This window comes from Manacus candei, unplaced genomic scaffold, assembly GCF_025592945.1.
Source record: "Manacus candei isolate 608988 ecotype Guabito, Panama unplaced genomic scaffold, ASM2559294v1 h1tg000184l, whole genome shotgun sequence".
Classification (NCBI taxonomy): Eukaryota; Metazoa; Chordata; class Aves; order Passeriformes; family Pipridae; genus Manacus; species Manacus candei.
Genome location: NW_026138232.1, coordinates 75,801 through 91,601, shown reverse-complemented (window position 1 = coordinate 91,601; position 15,801 = coordinate 75,801). Strand labels below are relative to the sequence as shown.

The 15,801-nt window shown below is 58.8% G+C and overlaps 1 protein-coding gene across 1 annotated transcript; it reads right to left on the bottom strand.

The window, feature by feature from the left end:
• Positions 1-1,999: 1,999 nt before the first annotated feature.
• Positions 2,000-12,964, bottom strand: PLEKHO1 (pleckstrin homology domain containing O1). Its single transcript, XM_051774040.1, has 6 exons — positions 12,504-12,964; positions 11,511-11,657; positions 4,338-4,478; positions 3,946-4,050; positions 3,493-3,594; positions 2,000-2,984 (listed from the first exon to the last, which is right to left on the bottom strand). Exons 1-6 carry the CDS (start codon positions 12,528-12,530, stop codon positions 2,211-2,213), a joined length of 1,296 nt encoding a protein of 431 aa, XP_051630000.1. The 5' UTR covers positions 12,531-12,964; the 3' UTR covers positions 2,000-2,210.
• Between the last annotated feature and the right edge of the window lie 2,837 nt (positions 12,965-15,801).

Below are 15,801 nucleotides of genomic sequence, written 5' to 3'. Positions count from 1 at the left end.
TGGGCAGAGCCCAGACTTCTTGGCCATTATCAGACTTCAGACTTGCCTGCTCTGCCAGGGCGCTCTGTAGCCCTGTAATGATCCGGTGTTTTGTCTCCGGAGCCGACATAATTGCGGCGCTGGACAATGCCGGCCCTTTCTGGGAATGGCAGACGGCTACTCCGGGCCCGGCCCCTTTGTGCAGTGTTATCCCCGCATGGATAGACCCACCGGCTGGGGGGCGATGCACAAAGCCACCTCTGTGCTGCCCTTGGCTTTGCGGCTCCCCGGGGCTCCCTGCCCCGTGCCAGCAGCGTTGGGAATGCCTCCGAGGGCAGGGGGCCGGGCAGGGAAGGCAGCGGGGAAACAGAGGGGTGAGGAGCGGGGCAAGAGCCCCAAAACTGCCCTTCTGAGGAGCTTCAGGGCCTCGCTGCTCCTGTAGAGAGCAGGGCAGGGCGGCTCAGTGTGCCAGGGGTGGCAGCACCAGCAGCTGCTCCTGGTGACCTCTCAGCTCTTCTCCCTTTCCAGCATCACACGGAGCATGTCCTGCCTCTTCCAGAGGCCTCAGCTCAGAGCAGTGCTGCAATGATCGTTCCAGAATTCGAGGAGAGTTGCTGGGGAGGGAGTCAGAAAAACAGCATCTTGCTGGTGCTGTCTGGGATGCAGGAGGTCACAGGAGTTTGGGGACAAGTGGCATCCCTTTGGAGAGGGCCAAGAGGGAGCTGGAGTCAGAGACAAGGCAAAAACTGCTGCAAGGGCCGGATCTGAAATCTGTCAAAAAACTTTCGGGAAACTCCTGCCAGCAGCAATAATCCCCCAGTAATTCTAATGGGAGAGTGGGAGAAGAGCTAATTAAAACCCACCAGCAACCTCAGCAACATGAGCCCAGGAGTGAGGCTGAGCAGCCCCAGGAACGTCACCAACCTCCTTCCAGGGGGGTCAGCCAGGAAAGAAAAGAGACAACACCGACCACGACCAGGAAATAACTCAGTGGGTTTAATATTTTCGTGGACTATTTGCAATGTAGGTACCGGAATCAGGTTTCCTTTCAAAAAAAAAAAACAAGGAACAGTTGGATGTTGCCGTGTGGGTGAACCTGTGAGACATCACCACGTCCTGCTCACAGGTGTGAAAGCTGAGCCAGCCCTCGAGCCCAGCGCTCGGCGTCACCCGAGGGATCTGAGCTCAGCTCTGGGCTCAGCTTTCCTTCCAGCGGGGCTGATTCTGAGCCAGGGCAGCACAAGCACAGTACCTGCTGCTGTCTGACTGTGACACCTGAGAGAGCAGAGCCAAACCTACCAAACCTGCTGCTGTCTGACTGTGACACCTGAGAGAGCAGAGCCGAGCCCGCCGAACCTGCTGCTGGCTTGTGGTGTCCGGCTGCTGCCCCCCTCAGCTCAAAGAAAAGGTAAAAAATAAAAGAGAAATGAAATTTAAAATCCCAAAGCCCCCCAACCCCCTGTGTGGGCTGTCAGATCCAAGGCTTTGATCCTCTGGTTGCACAGAAGGGAAGACACATCACTGCTACCTCCCATCGCTCGGGGCCAAGGGGGTCTGTGAGGCATCCATGGCCTGAAGGGATCAGGGTGGACATGGATTGCGTCCCTGCTGCCCTTCCAGAGGTTCTGTGTGCACCCCAAAGTAACAGCTGCCAACCCCAAATTCTCCAAGGGACTGTGCCAAGACAGAGCCCCACGAGCTGCCCATGTAACGCTGGGGACCAGCCTGGACTTCCAGCATCTTCATGTCCTGGATAATGGAAACTGCCAGGCACTGGTGGGGATGGACACCTTTTATGACCTTTTTGTGTCATTTATTTCTGAGATGAGCCTCCAGGTAGTTTGGGACACAGCCCAGACACGGGAGCAGCAATGCCAGGGCTCGTCCAGGGCGAGAGCCTCCGCCCCATGGGCTGCTCCAGGCAGGCACAGGCACTTCCTGGGAGCCAGTGCTCGCTCCTGCCCTCTGAGCACGGCACAACCCGGGGCCTGTGGTGCAAAGGGAGCTCTTACAAAGGAGGTATAAACTGTAACTGATTTATTGGAACACAGGGTTGATTCATCAGGGGATGCGCTGGAGGAAAGGAAGGGTCCAAGCTTTGAGAAGCAAATTTGGGTGAGAACAGGCACCTTTTCACTCTTTCGAACACCGTAAATAATAATAATTAAAAAAAAAACCCAGACCAGACAGCCGCCATCCCCGGTCCCTCCCTCCCATCCCAAGGCTTGCCTTCACATCATGCTCTTCCTGAACTGCGACTGTGAGCTCTGTTTGGGCTTCGAGTCTGACTGCTGCAGCTCAAACTGTTTGTACAGGTCCCTCAGCTCTTTGATCTCCTGCAGCACCCTCTTGGCTTGGCTCCAGGTGGAGGAAGCCTCCCCCAGCAGCCTCTCAGATTCCTGCAGGATCCTTTCAGAGTCCGACTTGGAAGGTGATGAGGAAGAAGAGGTGGTGGTGGTGGTGCTGGTGGTGCTGGTGTTGGAGTCCTTGGTCTTTCTTTTGCCTTCCCCGTAGCCCTTCACCTCCGTCAGCAGTTCCTGAGTTTTTTCCAGTTTCAGTGCAACCAGTTCCTGTATCCGGGACAGCTGCTCCGGCTCTGCCGAAGCAAACTGAGCCTCCAGCCCCCTCCTCAGCACCGCCCGGTGCGCGGAAGAGTCCCGTCGGGACAGGATCTCTTCCATGGAGGCACATTTATTCTTTTCTGAGTACGAGAGCTTTTTGGGGACCTGCGGCGTGTACATGGTCCCTTTGTCAAAGGAGTCCTTGCGCTGCCCGGCCCTGTCCCACGAGGTCACCTCCCGCCGCGGGAGGCTCCCCGTCCGCCCTTTCTCCGGCGCCTTGGCGTTCTCCGAGTCGGAGCGGCGCCGCCCGGCAGTGAGGTGTGCCATGGACTTGTCCAGATCCACCCGGAAACTCTCCTCGCAGGTGCCGTGATCCTCCGGAGAGGCGTCTTCCTCCTGGATCAGGTCGAGGGTCAGCATGCCGTCCGAGGTTGAGGTAGATGCCTGGAGGAGCAGAAAGCAGAGGGGGTTGGCACTGGAACGGCTGCACCCGCTTCCGAGGGTCTCCACACCATGGGTACACAGCACAGAGAAGGAGCAAGGATGCTCTCTGCTCCAGGGCCCAGGTGTGAGGCTCTGGCTGAGCTGCAGGTCCACGGACCCAAATCACACGAGCCCTCCCTGCTCGCCCAGGAGCAGCTCTCCAGCTGTTCCCTGCTCTGGCTGAGCTGCAGATCCACAGACCCAAATCACATGAGCCCTCCCTGCTCGCCCAGGAGCAGCTCTCCGGCTGTTCCCGGCAGGAACCCGAGGGAGCAGGTGTCAGTGATGGCAAACTGGGACTTTGCCGGAGGGTTTGCACAGTGCAATGGTCCACGAGAGCAGAGGAGCTGGTGGCCCAGAGCTGCCCTGATGGCAACCCTCAGCTCAGGCTGGAGCTCCAGCACCGGCTCTCCTTGCCAGGGAGTGGAACACTCCCAAGGGAATTTCCCCTGGGGTTGGTTGTACCTACCACAGCCATCAGGTGTCCCCGCGTGGGAGGGCGCCGGGAGTGCTGGATCTTGGCCCTGTCGCGCGTCGGGTGGGCGAGGAAGCTGTCCTCTTCCACAGTGACCTGCAGGGTGACACGGGCAGGGTGACCCTTCCAGGCTGTCCTGCCAGCCCTGTGCAGGCCAGGCTGGGCCCCAGGGTGGGCCGGGCAGGGGACAGAGCCTTGTGGGCTGTCCCTTGCCATGGCTTTGTGATCGGTGCTGGGAGGATCACACTACCCCAGACCTCCCGAGAGCCCACTCTGCGTGCCCGTGGCTGTGTGTGGGTGCAGACCATAAAATCCCAGCGGCTCTGCTCCCCTTTTTGCACCAGGAACAGAGGGGTCAGAGGGGCTGCTGCTCCCCAGCAGTCTCAAACCTTCCCCAAGGTGAAGGTTGAGCAGGGCAGCCGGGCCCCGGCCCCGAGTCCCGCTCACCTCGTCCAAGATGCGGTTTTTGGCGCGTGTGATCGCAGAGTTGAGGGCGTTAATCCAGGACTCTTTCTCTTCCGGACTCACGGCCAGGAAGATCAGGTTTGGTGCCTACAAAAGAGGGGATTCAGGTCAGTGCCAGTGACTGAACTCACACAGAGAAGCTTTCACACAGGCCTTGCCCAGAGAGAGCCCCTACAGAGAAGCCCCTCTACAGGGAAGGCAAAGGAGACCTGAGCCTCCAGCCCTGCAAATGGCACTGCTCCACCACACACAGCAAACCCCAGGACCATCCACATCCCTCCTTTCCCTACACCCCACCAGGACCACCTGCATCCCTGCCTACCCCCAGAGCCAATGGTTCTCAGGCTGCCCATGTCCAGGCAAGGCCCACGTACCGTGTTTCCAGGCTGCCTGGAGTGGGCGAGGGTAAATTTGCTGTGGTTCTTTTTGCTTCTACTTTTGGACTTCCTGAGCTCTTCACATTTCTCATAGTCACTCAGGTCGAACATTTCCTGTATGGTTTTTTCATCTTTTACCTGCAAGACAGCAAGAAAATTAGAGCCTTGCAGGTGTCGGACAGAGAGGCTGCTGCTCCCTCCAGCAGGATTTCAACATGACTCTTTGGAAGGATGGCACGAAAATCACACTTTCCCGGGTTAATTCCTGCCTCAGAATTACTGGGCAGAGTAATTCTGCCCAAAGTTACTGGGACCAGGCTGAAAGGCCGTGCAGGTGTGATCAGACACAGTGTTCATGCTTTGTGGACCCTCAAAACGAGCAGGATTTACTCCAGCAGTGAGGAGGGGGTCCTGTGTGCCAGGAGGGTGTGGGGGCAGGAGGTGCTGGAGGAGGTGGACCCTCATCTCTGGTTCAAAGGGACAATCATTCTCTGCAGACAGCGGAACGAGAGTCGGAGGGATAAGGATTAGCACTTCCTATTTTTACTCTGTGCTGGCAGCTGACTCCGGGGGTGGCTCCCAGAGTGCTGACACAACTCTGAGCCCCTGCCCTGGGGAGGGGGCTGTGGGCAGAACCCACCAGCCAGGGCAGGGGCTGGCGGGCTCTCACGAGACCTTCAGCAGCCAGGGGAAGGTTTTGAGAAGGAACAGAGTGCTGGGGCTTGGCCCTCACTGACAGAACCACTTCTTGGTGTCCTGTAGAGGGTCCTCGAGTGACCACTTCACAAGATCTCCTGCTTTCCAGGGCTGTTCCCCAACACTCTGCACTGCCATGGTGGGATGGGCACCCGGCAATGGGGTGGTGTCCAGAGGCTCACTTTAAAGATGGGACTTACACAGGGTTGCTGAGGCTGCAGCTGCCCTGGGGAGGCAGGCAGGGGTCAGGAGGGCAGGCAGGGGTTTGGGGGGCAGGCAGAGGTCTGAGGGGCAGACAGGGGTCTGGGGGGCAGGCAGGGGTCTGGGTGCTGACCCCTGAGCTGCTGGTGCCATCCCTCGGGCACACTTGGAGCCAAGGGGAGATGGCAAAGCCCTTCCTCTTAATCACCCTCCTAATGTACCATCCTCAATCCCATTCCTATGGCAGGGCAGCTCAGCTCTTCCATGGCAAACAGGAGGAATTAGGGGACTGGGGTGGGAGAGAGCTCGGGTTTGCATGTCCAGTACAGAGAGCACTGCAGCAGGCCCAAATCCACATCCATCTGCTTAATCCGACTCCAGCCGGTCATTCCAGGCTGGATTGGTGACTGAGGGTGTGTAACTCAGGTGCCAGGAAGGCAGATGGTGGTGAGGTCTGAGCCCTCAGATTTCCTGAAAGGACTCCACCTCATTTCATACATTTCCTCCCCAGTTTTGAGAAGCACTGAAGGAATTTCCCATGATTTTTCCATAGAATTTTATCAAAGAGGGTGACTAAACCAGCTTCCTAACCAGAGGCAGGGAAAAACTGACCATCTGGCCCTGCCTAATGACTGCAGCTCCCCTCTGTCCTTCTCCTTCTGCTCCTGGGTGTGTCCCCAGGATCCAGGGGACACTGGCACTGCCATTCCTGATGCCCCGGAGCTGGTTCCTGCTCGTGACACAGCCCCTGTGCCTGGGGGTGAGAACAGATCATGTCTGGCTGTGCATCCTCCCCGTGCTGCTAATCGCCTTTGATCTCTTCCCACTGCCATCCTGCAATCCACCTCTTTCCAAGAATCCCGGCTGAATCCAGCCCGACTCATTTCTGCAGGAAAGGCCAATCCCCCCCCCGAGCCCCCCAGCTGTGCCCCCGTGGCTGAGACCGGAGCCCTGGCTCCAGATGTTCACCCATGTAGGTCACTGGGGCTTCCCCGGCCCTCCCCTCCCTCCTCCCTCTTCCCGGAGCTGGGATTTAACATCCTGCCCCCAGGAACACCCGAGGGGGGAGGCTGCAGGACGGAGCAGGGGCCTTTGGCTCGGGCAAACACCCTGCAGCAGGTGCAGCTCGTCCTTTAAACACCTCGGAATGACAAGTGCCGGGGCTCTGACACCGCGCTCGGGCACGGGGAGGGGACCCTGCTCCCACCAGAGTGTGGGGGACCCCTTATGAAACCCTTAAAAACTGGGAACTGGCAACACCCACAGTGGGATTCTTGGGGGAAGAGGGTCAGCAGCAGCGATTCTGGGGGGATGGACAGCGGGAGTCTCCCTGGGGGGGCGTGGGCAGCTGATTCCCCCCCACACACTGAGGTGACAGAGCACCCGGTGTGCAGAGAGGGAAACTGGAGAGAAGGAAGGTGAAAAGCAACTCCAGAGGAACCACCAGCTCTTCTGTCCTTTGTGGGAGGCTCCCGAGGCCCAGAGGAGAGAGGTGGTGGCATGAGGGGCAGCTCAGGGGCAGGATTAAGGGGCATCAGCCCCAGCAGGCACTGCCCTGGCTGTCTGCTGGCTTAGCTGCCATGTTCTACCTGCTCGAGGCAGAAAAACAGCTTCACCCTGGGGTTCTGCCTGGCCCCTGCCTGTGGCCAGCTGAGGGAAGGGAAACTGAGGCACAGAGAAGGAACCTGAAGTGTCCCACAGCCCTACAGCAGGGGACATTAGACCCTGCAGCCTTGAGACCACCCAGCCCCGCACCCCCCGGCAGCTGTGCTGGGGCCAGCACTGCTGACACTGCTGGGATCCGAGGAGAGGAGCTGCATTCCTCACACTCCTCACACTCCTCACACTCCTCACACTCCTCACACTCCTTCCCCCACAGCTGCTGCCCGCCCGGGTTGGGCCCAGGGACCCCGGCCCTGGCATTCCCTGCCCCTGGGGGTCTGCGGGCACGTGGCGGGTCAGAACACCAGCCATGGCACCCAAACCCCTGCTCTGGAAGGTCCCAGCTATTTGTGCTTCCAAAGGTGTGTAATTAGCTGTCCTTGGGTGTTGAGGGTCCCTGGTGTGGGTTAATTAACTGCCCCTGGGTGTCTCACTGAGGAGAGTTCAGATTTCCTCCCTCACCAAGCCTGCAGCGACTCCAAACCTCCTGGACTCGGGGCAAGGCTGTGTTTTGGGGCTAAACCAGGCACAGAGGGGAAGGGCAGATGGTCAGTCACTCCAGCCTGGGATTTTTGGCAGAGATTTGCCTTAGCAGTTCCCTAATGGGACACGGACAAATGCGGAAGGTACAGAAAATCACAAGACACCCACTGTAACACACCCACGGGACACTCGGGAGGTCACAGCACAGCTCAGGGTGTAACCAGAAACCTCCAGACTCTCAGTGGAGCCAAATACCCAAACATGGGCAGTTTCAGGGCCCACGAGTTCCTCACGGGCTGCCACCAAAGTTTCACTTCCTCCAGCTGAGCAGCTCTGCCCCAGGAAGGGATGGAGCTTCCTGCAGGCCTGGCTGAGACCAGGCTGGCCCTTGGATGGGGATGCACACACATATGTGCAAGGATGGACATCTCTGCAGACCTGGCTGAGACCAGGCTGTCCCTGGGACAGGGATGCACACACATATGTGCAAGGATGGACATCTCTGCAGACCTGGCTGAGACCAGGCTGTCCCTGGGACAGGGATGCACACACGTGTGCAAGGGACAGAATTCCTCCCCAAAATCCCATCCCACCATGTATGGCAGTGCTCACCGAGGGCAAACACGCCCCACGGAGCGCCACAGAACCGAGTGTGCCAACACACCCCCACTGCCCCCCCTGCCAGCAGCACGAGCCGAGCTGGAACAGGGAGCGGCGAGGAGCAACAGCTCCTCGAGTGCTCTTGTGCTAATTGAGCCGATGCCTTTGGTAGCAAACAAGGGAAGGCTCTAGAGAAGCGTTTCCTCATCGCCCTCGTCACCCAGAGCCGTCTGGCAGCCCCCGGCTTCCTGCGAGGAAGTGCCGAGCCCGGCTGTGCATCGGCCCGGCCGCCGCTCCCGGCGCGGGCAGGGGCAAAGCCGGGCCAGGAACGGTGAACAATTCCCAGAAATGTGCCGGGGGGAGGGACCGGCGTGAGGAGAGGGAGGGGAAAGAGTGTAAAAGTGGGCTTAGGAGGTGGTGTTGTGCTCAGCAGAGCTCAGCCCTCCGCAGATCGTCTCCGCAGAGCTGAATAACGAAGGGGTTTGGTGTCAGTTCCCGGAGTTCGGCTGCCGCGGGGGAACGGAGTGAGCTCCTGGTTCAGGAGGTGTCAGACAAGTCCCACAGCTTCCAAAGGGCAGCACTCAAACGTCCTGTTGGCGTTTTCCATCAGCTGGGATGAAAAACTACATTTCCTCTCCTCTCCAGACTTGGCTCTGCCAGGGAGAAGCCCAGGCTCCCACTGGGCATTCCCAAATTCTCCTGACAAAACTAAATAAATCAGGGCTGGTCTCTGACCTGCAAGCCCAGGTCCTAGGCGGACAACTGGAAAAACACACAGATTCCCTGGAGGAATAAGTGTGGGTACAGATGGGATTTTGTTGTTAGGCTGGATTTTGGAAACCTCCCCATCCCACACCTCAGCCCGTGCTCAGCTCCGAGCAGTTCTGCTCCACGCTCTCTTCGTGCAGCATCACCACCTGCCCCAAGCTGACATCCTTCCTGAGGGATCCCGGCATGGGACAGACAACTCCCCTTCCTGTGTGCCTTGGGGAGATGGGATTCACTGCCCTGCTTCCCAGATGGAGAAATGCAGGCAAAAGTAAATAAATGTCTGGTTTGAATTCATTTAATGAGTGCGTGGCAGAGCCAGGGAGCTTCCAGGCGCCCTGGGATTTAACCCTGGCAGAGCTGAGGAGCATCCAGGAGTCCTGGAATTTAATCCCTTCTGCTCCGAGCTGGGGGGAGGGCTGGGAGTGTGGCTTCACCTGCGGAAGCACCTGCCAGTGCTCTGGAGCAGCCGCTGAGCGTGAGGGGAGCTGGCAGGAAACACCGGGGCTGCTATGAGAATGAACTCCTGAGCTCCATCCACCAGATCCACGTTGCTCCGGTGGCTTTGATGGAGCAAAATCATAGTTTATAACACAGGAGGGCTTTGATCTGTGGCAGAAACAGGCAGCTGAGTCTCCTTGCTGCAGAATCGGGTGAGATTCAGACTGTCCCGGGGCCGTTTCCACTCATTTTCCCATTTATTATCCAGGGGGTGGGCAGGGGGGGCCCGGCTTTGCCAGGGAATAAGTGATGATTCTCCAGCCAGCACCAAACCCCTGTTCTGAGACCCTGGGAGCAGGAAGTCTTGGGAGCACCCTGGTCACACACAAGCCCCAAGGACCCCTCCACTGAGCCCCTCAGCATTCCAGACCCCCCGACACCGGCACGTTCCTCTGCAGCACGGGCACAGAGTCACCCCAGTGCACACCCACAGCCAGATGTCACCTCTGTGACCAGCAGAGAGTCACCTCAGTGCACATCAGCACCAGATGTCACCTCTGCGACCAGCAGAGAGTCACCTCAGTGCACATCAGCACCAGATGTCACCTCCGTAACCGCGTCTCTGCCCGACCACAGATTCTTCCATATAAAGACACGGCAGCCGCTGCCTCGCGTTATTTATGGTCCCTCACACACACGTGGAGCCCTGGAGCTGCCTCAGGCCCAGGCAGGAGTTCTTCCCCGTAAGAAACACAAACACAAGAGCTTCTTGTTCAGAACAGGCCCCATATGGCCCCTCCAGCCTTGTCCCACTCCTGGGCTCCCAGTACACCTGGATTCGAGCTGTAGCTACCTGGATGTACTCAGGAGGGACAGACAGACATCTTTTCCCTGCACCTCTTCCCTGTGTTGATTCCTGTTCAAACACCTTCTCTCTTGGCTTGTCCAGCCTATTCCCAATCCCATCCCAGCAGTCTGTGTTGGTCTGCATTACTGCTGGGAAATCTGGGAGAGCCACAAACCACGGGGGATTCGTGCCACTGGCTCTGTGCCTCTCACATCCATCCAACTTTCCCAATCCATAAATGTGTCTATAGATCCATCACGGGGTTCGTGTCTCGCTACCACCAGCGCTGTCCACAGTCTCTAATCCTTCTCTCATCACCTCTGTTTACCTGAGCATTCCCAAGGCACCCACCCCCCCCACCCTGCAGACAACATCCAGTCCCTGTTCCTGTGTCTCTCTCCGGCTCTGGAGCGGCCAGGAGGTCGATGGGAGCGAGCTCTGGAATTCCAGCACACAGCTCAGCACCACCTGGGCATTCAGTCCACTTTTTAGACCATCTCTGTGTTCTAGCAACCCTTCCATGTATCCCGTGCCCATGATGCAACCAGCCCTAAATCAAGCTGCCCCTTCCACTCTCCAGATCCCGAGCTGGGCCAGGCAGCCGTGCATCCAACCAGGATCCATCAGGGAATGACCCCCACTCAGGGAAACCCAGAAAGACCAGGGTTTTACCCCGAATTCCCTGGCCTGGAGCAGCCCCTGTGCCTGCTGTGGGCACCGGTGCAGTGCTGGGATGTCAGAGGGGACCCGAGGGAGGAGGGCTCTGGCCAGGGGAGTTCTCCCTGATGGGTTTGGAGGGCTCTGGCCTGGGGAGTTCTCCCTGATGGATTTACAGAGACAAAAAGCGCGGGGGGGCCGTGCAAGGACAGCCGGGTGCCGGCTCAGCCTGACGGTCACATCCAATTACCTCCGATGTCAACACCACGTTAAACCCCAAACCCCGGCGAGGAGACAGAGGAGGGGGAGAGGAGGGGGCACGTTGTACAACACGGTGTCGGATCCCCGGGGGGAATTTCCCCGTTGTCCTCTTGGCACGGGGGAAAAATACCAGAGATCGACCCGTAAATGGCTCGATTCCAGTCGGCAGAGCAGAGTTATTTCCAAATGGACAGCGAGCAGCTGGGAACAAGGCACTGTCGGGCTCAGTGAGGGAGGACAGGCACAGAAGGGAGCCGGCATTGCTGTCGCCGCCGCAGGAAGAGGGATGAGGGCTTAACTCTCGCTAAGTGAATCCTTTCGTGTCTCCACGCTGGGAAAATGTCTCCCGGCAGAGTTGTCTGGGAGAGTCGCTGTCGGAGCCGAGCCTGACCCGGTCGGGTCCTGCCGGCGCCAGCCCAGGGGGAAGAGAAGCCCCCGAAGAACCTCCTCGGCCCGGCTGGCGCTGGAGGGGCGCTGGGAAGGGCCGGGGCTGCTCCTTTTCATATGCAAAGGAAGGAAGGGGGGATGGGAAAGGAAACTGAAACCGATCCTACCTCCTTCTCCGAGATGTAAAGCTGATCTCCCTTCAGAACCACATAACGGTTTTTCCAGATTTCCCTAAAAATGCCTTTCCCGCAAAATTTCCGCACCCAGCCGACCTTCTCCGGCTGCGCAGGTTGCTGGTTTCCATCCTGGTGCCCCTAACACAAAGGGAGAGGGAAGAAAATGGGGGAAAACGGGATTATTCTTGGTTTTACGCTCCTCTTCTCCCCCTCCCCTCCTTCTTTGCCCAACTTTCGCCTCCCCCTCCCTCCGGCCCCTCTCTCCGCCGACGCCGGGACCCGAGTCCTTCCCCGGGGTCACTCCACGGGGATTTTTGTGCCGCAGACGCGAAGCGGCACCAGCAGCACCGGGAGGAGGCTGCGAGGACCGGGCAGGGTTCCCTCCGCGGTTATATAAGACAGGCCGGTGTCTCTATCGCCTCATCCAGCGGGCATTTACCCATGGAAAGGGGAACCGGGGGGGGAGGGGGGTTGGGCGGAATTTAAACCGGCTGGATATTTTTTTTTTTTTTTTTTTTTTTTTACTGCGGTGAAAATTGCATTTTTCCGCTTTTCACGAGCAATTAATCCAAGAGGTGAAACCTCCGGCCGGTTCACATGTGGGATTTCTCCGTAGGCAGCGATGGGATCGCTGGGTGCAGCACACACGCACACACACACACACACACACGGCACAGAGCGACGGATTGATGGTGCCGCTGGATTTTATGGTTTCCTTGTGTTCCAAGATGAAAACTGCCTGCCTACATCCCCCGGTGTCCGTGACGGGTGCGGGATGCCGGAGAGGCGCTGGGCAGGGGCAGGAGCCGGGCCGGCCGCGGGGTCCGGCTCTCTTTGGGTCTGCTTGGGGGGGTCTGTGCGTTTTTTTTGCGAGGGGAGCCCAAGCGAACACCCGGCACCGGAGAGACAAACCCCCCTCCCCAAAAACATCCGGGAGCCTCCCTCACCCCGCCGTGCCCCGGGAGAAGAACCGATTCCACTCACCCTTTTCGCAGAATTATTTTTTTTCATCGTTCCTTGGTGCGCTGGGAGGAGGTTTTTTTTTTTTTTTGGGGGGAGGAAAGGGGGGAGCGGGAGGCGGAGGAGGAGGAGGAGAGGGGGGCTCCCGCGGCCTCCTCGCCGGAGGTGGGGGGGGGGGGGGGGAGGGAGACACCCCCGGGGGGCTCCTCCTGCGATCGCGCTGCCTTCGCCCCGCGTGGCTCAGGGCCCTCTCCCGTTACACGGCGCTCTGAGCCATCGGCAGCCCCGCCGCGTCCCCCCCCGCCGCCACCATCCCGCAGCTCGGGGGGCTGCGCTGGGCTGCGCCGGGCTCCCGAGCTCCATCTATAGCCGCGCGCCCGTGACGTCGGGGTTCACGGCACAGGGCGAATCGCAGCCCACGAGGGTTTTTTTTTTTTTTCTTTTCTTTTTTTTTTTTTTTTTTCTTCTTCTTCTTCTTTGTCTCCGACTCGCCGGGGACGGAGAGCCCGGGGGGCGGCGGGCGCGGGGCGGGCGGCACCTCGCCCAGGTTGTCGCCAGCGGCGTTCCCGGCGGTGTCACAGGTCACCGGGAAACTTCCCCGGGAGAAGGGGGGGGGAAAAAAAGCGGCCGGGTGGCACTGGGAGGGTTTTCTGCCCGAAAGGTGTTCGGAAGTGCAAACAAATCCCCCCCCCCCCGGAGAGAGGAGCGGGGAGATTCCTTGGGAAGGGGCTGAGGGTCCAGCACAGAGGGTCTGACAGCCAGGACTTGGTGGGATTCAGAGTGTGGCTTCCAAAAGTAAGGAGACACTTGGCTTCCTAAAAAATACCTCTTTTTTTGGCTTATTTTGTCTGTCTCCTGCATGTCCTACAAGTCCGGAACTGTCTGAGTGTGAGACTGAGGTCAGGGCTGAGATTCATGGATCAGAGATGGGTGAGAAAGAGGGAAAAGCAGAGAAAGGGGAAAATAGATTGACCTGTCTTTGCAATGACTCTGTCCATCCCATCCTGGCTTTACAGTCCATCCCATCACTGGACAACACCCCCCACCCCAAATTTGAAGGTGCAGTTTCACCCCAGCACTCTGGAATTCATATGTGCCGAGTCCTGGGCATGTACTTGGGTTACTGAGTATTTCCAGAGCTTTTGTGAGTGTTGGTATCCCACTGGCATTCCCATGTGCTCCCTGTTTGCGTCGTGAGCTGTGGGATGCACTGGATTCCTGGGAATACCTGGGAATACCTGGGACAGGGACACAAGTCGCTGTCTACACCTAACCCAGGGGTTGCCTTTTCCTCCCGTGCCTGTGCAGCCCTGAGCTCCGTGGGTGCCAGCCCTGGGATTTGCCATCTCCGTGCCTCAGTTTCCCCTTTTAGCCCACGTGGGCAGAGCTGGGTGCAGGCAGGGCCGATGGCACAGCGACAGATGAGCTGCCCGGAGCCCCCGGCGCAGTTTTGCCGGGACACCACGGGACCTGCCAGTTTATTTAATGACATTTTGCCTCCCGACCGGCCTCGTCCTTCCTCACGTCCTGTTTTCGGTGGCCAGGGCCCGCGGAGCGCCGGCGCGTGGCCAGTGCCAGATGGCACTGTGCTGGTGGCAGCGGGACGGCTCCGTCCTGCCCTTGGGATCCAGCGCCCACTCTCTTCCTAAACGCCCTCCAGTGCCAGGGAAGTCGCCCTGAAATCACAGGAGGTAACCAGCACACACCAGTAACACACCTCCCTGCCCCTGGGAGCAGGGACTCAGCTCCAGTCGGGCCCCTCAGGCTGTTCTGACAGCGCGACAGTGAGTCACGTTTGTGAGGGATGTGATCGGTGATTCAGAGCTGGAAACATCAACAATTTACATGGAAGGAAGGAGACAGGAGGGAACCCGGCTCCCATTTCCGTACTGGGAACAGGGGGTCGCATTCCCAGCCTTGGGGCCGGCCCTGGACGCTGCTCCCGCTGGGGTCACTGGGCTGGGGAGGGCTGGGCTGGGGGTGCCCTCCCTGAGCCACAGTCACACCAGTGTGGCCCTCCCTGAGCCACAGTCACACCAGTGTGGCAGGTGACGTGGTCTCTGCAGCTCCCCATCCCCATTCCTGCCCTTGTCCCTGTCCCTGTTACTGTCACCATGCCCATCTCTATACCTGTCCCTGTCCCCATCCCCATTCCCAGCCTTGTCCCTGTCCCTGTCCCCACTTCTCTCCCGTGGGCAGCACAAAAAGCCCCTCCAAGGTGTGTTTGTGTCTCTCCCACACTCACACAGCCCCTTTGCTTCCCCCTGGCCTCGGGGCTGCAGCTGCTCCCTGTGCTGATCCATATAAACAGTCGCCAAAATCTCACCTTCCTGCAGAGCAGATCAGCAAACTCTCGGTTTATTTACGTCTTTAACACCCCCCACACAGCATTTTGCCTCTGGATATCAAGTGTGAAGCCGCTGCCTGGAAGATGAGTCGAGTTTAATTAGGGCACGAGCTTTTCCGAGCCTCTGACGACGATTACAGGGTTTTTGTCTGGGAAAGGGGCTGCTGGAGGAGGGATTTATCCCTCTGGAGTGGAGGGGACAGGCTCCTCTGAGGACTGAGCCCCCCTCTGTCGGGGTCCCAGGCTGGCAGAGATCTGAGTCACCTCGGGGGGGCACGTATAGGGCAGGGGGAGGTGGGAAAGAGGAGGCTCCTGCCAGAGGCACTCACAGGGATGTGACCCCAAGTGGGTCGGGCTGCAGCGTGTCCTGATGGACCTTAAATCCTGCAGGGCAGAGCTGGAGCCCATGATCTGCAGGAGTGTTTGGACTGCACAGAGCTCAAGCCAAATGTGCCTGGAAATCAGGTTGGCTCGGGCTGGACATGCATGAGGGGGTGGGCACAGACTGGGGTGGGCACAGACTGGGGTGGGCACACAGAGTGGGGTGGGCACAGACTGAGTTGGGCACACAAACAGGAGGCACCAGGAACTCGGGGTTGAGGGCCAGTTCAGAGCTGAAGTAACTGAGTAAACTCAGCACCTTGGGAGCCCCTGTTCAGAGCTCGAGTCCCATCTGAGATCAGGCACCTTTGTGCCAACCCAACTGCACCCAGTAGTGTCCCAGTATGGATCTACCCAGTACAAACCAGTGCTAACCCAGTGCCCTGACTGGGTCATGGCTGTTCTTGGGGACTCCTTTCTCTGGGGCTTCACAATTCCCACCTCCTCCCCTGTGACCCCCAGCACGGCCGATCCAGGGACAGCCACTCCAGGTAACAGGACCAGCTCCTGTGGCCTCTGCAGCTGATCTGGGTTATAATCAGGTTTGGACGTTGGGTTTTTGTGAGGTTTTTCCTTAAATGAAATCCCATCATC

Excerpts from the sequence above, each read along its gene's own strand:
- PLEKHO1 (XM_051774040.1), bottom strand. The coding sequence starts at position 12,530 with ATGAAAAAAAATAATTCTGCGAAAAGG. Across the intron at positions 11,658-12,503 it reads AAAATAATTCTGCGAAAAGG|GGGCACCAGGATGGAAACCA; the intron begins GTGAGTGGAATC and ends CCTTTGTGTTAG. Across the intron at positions 3,595-3,945 it reads AAAACCGCATCTTGGACGAG|GTCACTGTGGAAGAGGACAG; the intron begins GTGAGCGGGACT and ends GTCACCCTGCAG.